Raw genomic sequence first — 2,090 nt, 5'->3', positions numbered from 1 at the left:
ATGCGCAGCATTGAATGAACAGGCAACTGACCTCCATGACGGGAAGCCCGCCCCCAGGCTCGCCCTGAATGGACCCTGGACACGGGGACCCAAAAGCCAGAGTTCTGGGGACTCCTCACTCTTAGGGGGATCTCTGATGAGGTGCTAGGAAGCCCCCAGAAGCGGGTGAGGACCGCGGTGTGCAGGGAGCAGCGGCTGTGATGGGGCAGGACGGGGGCATCCTCCTCTCAGCCAGCCTGGGAGCCTGCACTGGCAGCGCTGCCCCGGGCACCAGTCCCCCCGGAGCAGATTGTAGTCCTTTCCAGACACATACATATATTTAGTAAGTCTCACAACAGTCCTCTAGTAGCTAAAGTACCAAGAAGTTGAGTGACTTGCCCAAGGTTACACCTGGTCCTCTCGATGGTGCCATTGGGCCCGCAGCGGGCGGAGATGCAGCCGCCAGTGCCATCCGTCGTGTGGTAGATGACGTCTCCCGGGCGGAAGCGCCGCCCGTCATAGCTGCAGACACAGGCTGTGGGAGCGGAGCCCCGAGCGGGTCAGGGGCTGGGGTGCGGGAGGACCCTAGACCCCGACCCTGAGGAAGGCCCCCTGCTCACCCTTGGCATCGTAGGCGCACTGCACGCCGTTCTCCGTGCAAACGCTGGAGGCAGAGGGAAGAGGTGAGGCTGGGGGGTAGATCGTCCCAGCTGGGCGGGGCGGGGGGGCAGGAGCAGCCCCTTGGGGTGCCCGTGGGAGCCTGAGGTCACCCTCCCAGGGAGGCCCCTCCAATCAATGGCCCATGAGCCCCATTGACTTCCTCCCCAGGGTGTCTGTCCTGAGTCCCTGGGTGGCCTCGGGCTCCGCCCCCAGCCCCATCCCTTCATCCCCTTCCCTTCACCTTCCAGGCCCCTCCCCGCCCTGCAGCAGGAGGCTCTGTGACCCAGGGAAACCCAGGCCACCAGGACCCCTCCCCTTGGGCCCTCTGGGAGGCGGCCTGTGGGGTCCTCGTCCTGAGGGTGGGGGCCGGGGGCAGGCTCATGGGGTCACTTACCAGGAGTGGCAGTTCTCGTCCGAGGGCACCACCGCACCCGGCCGGTACGACTTGCCCTGGACTTGGCAGGGCGGCGGCGGGCACGTGGCCACACACCGCATGGCGTCCTCGTCAAAGATGGGAGCCTCCGGCGGGCACTTGGGGTAGCAGCCTGGGGGCCAGGGAGACAGTTCCAGTATATGGCTGCCCGACGCCTCGCCCCCGCAGCCTCCACACTGTCCCCAGCCCTGGGCCTTGCCCGCAGCACCACAGGGGGTGCCAGGATGCACCCACAAAGGCATCGCGAGGAGTCAGGGAGAGTCCGGCGGTTCAGGGTCCCAGTTTATTTTTCTCTACATCTGCCTAAAGACCTTTAAATGCACTGGAAGCTAGCTTAGTCCCTAAGTACTAGGGAGGTGACCACAGAATGCAGGCACTGGCCACGGGGGTTCCGGCAGGTCCGCAGGCAGGGCGCCCCGCAGGGCTGGTAGTGCCACTCACACTGGCCCTCGGGGTTGTAGTAGTCGCAGAACAGGGCTGTGGGCAGGGACACGCTCAGCCTGACCGGCCTCCCACCAGCCCAGGGGGCAGTACCCGCAGAGGGACAGCTGGGGCTGCCCGCTGGCCCAGCCGGCTCCCTGTACCCCCATTTTGACCAAGTCCCATCGGCTGTTCTGGACTTTTCCCTCCCGTGACTCTCGGACGTGGCCTCGGAGGGCGTGGCCGAGACTCCTGTGGCTCAGATGGGCAGTGGGGAGGGTGGCCGCTGGGGCCCCCTGCCTCTCAGAGGCACCCCCTTGGGGTGAGGGACTCGCTCACAGCAGCTCCCTAGCTACGTCGTCCTCTGGACAAACTGTATGTCTAGAAAGAGGTGGGGCTGGGGGGGCTCTGCTACTTCTCAGTTCCAGAAGATTCTACCACAGCTGCCTCTCTCCATCAGCAACATACACACCCATTTCCTTTCCAGCTCACCCCACCCCTCCCAGGGTGAGCGCGCAAACTCACGGCAGATGTCCGGGGTGCGCCAGGCCACGCACACGCCCGCGTCGTGGCAGGCCTGGGCGCAGGCGGCCCCCGC

General features: G+C 65.6%; 1 protein-coding gene across 1 annotated transcript in view; it reads right to left on the bottom strand.

Moving 5' to 3' along the window:
- Positions 1 to 2,090, bottom strand: part of LOC102765912 (mucin-5AC) — a 54,888-nt gene that overhangs the window by 2,043 nt on the left and 50,755 nt on the right. Inside the window, exons 18-22 of the mRNA XM_015560165.1 lie at positions 2,018 to 2,086; positions 1,437 to 1,549; positions 1,034 to 1,227; positions 600 to 643; positions 389 to 514 (exon numbers count right to left, since the gene is read on the bottom strand). Coding sequence (XP_015415651.1) covers positions 389 to 514; positions 600 to 643; positions 1,034 to 1,227; positions 1,437 to 1,549; positions 2,018 to 2,086 — 546 coding nt within the window. The remainder of the gene's footprint in view (positions 1 to 388; positions 515 to 599; positions 644 to 1,033; positions 1,228 to 1,436; positions 1,550 to 2,017; positions 2,087 to 2,090) is intronic.

Source organism: Myotis davidii, unplaced genomic scaffold, assembly GCF_000327345.1.
Source record: "Myotis davidii unplaced genomic scaffold, ASM32734v1 scaffold3211, whole genome shotgun sequence".
NCBI lineage: Eukaryota > Metazoa > Chordata > Mammalia > Chiroptera > Vespertilionidae > Myotis > Myotis davidii.
The sequence above is the reverse complement of the archived record's forward strand: the minus strand, read 5'-3'. Positions and strand labels throughout refer to the sequence as shown.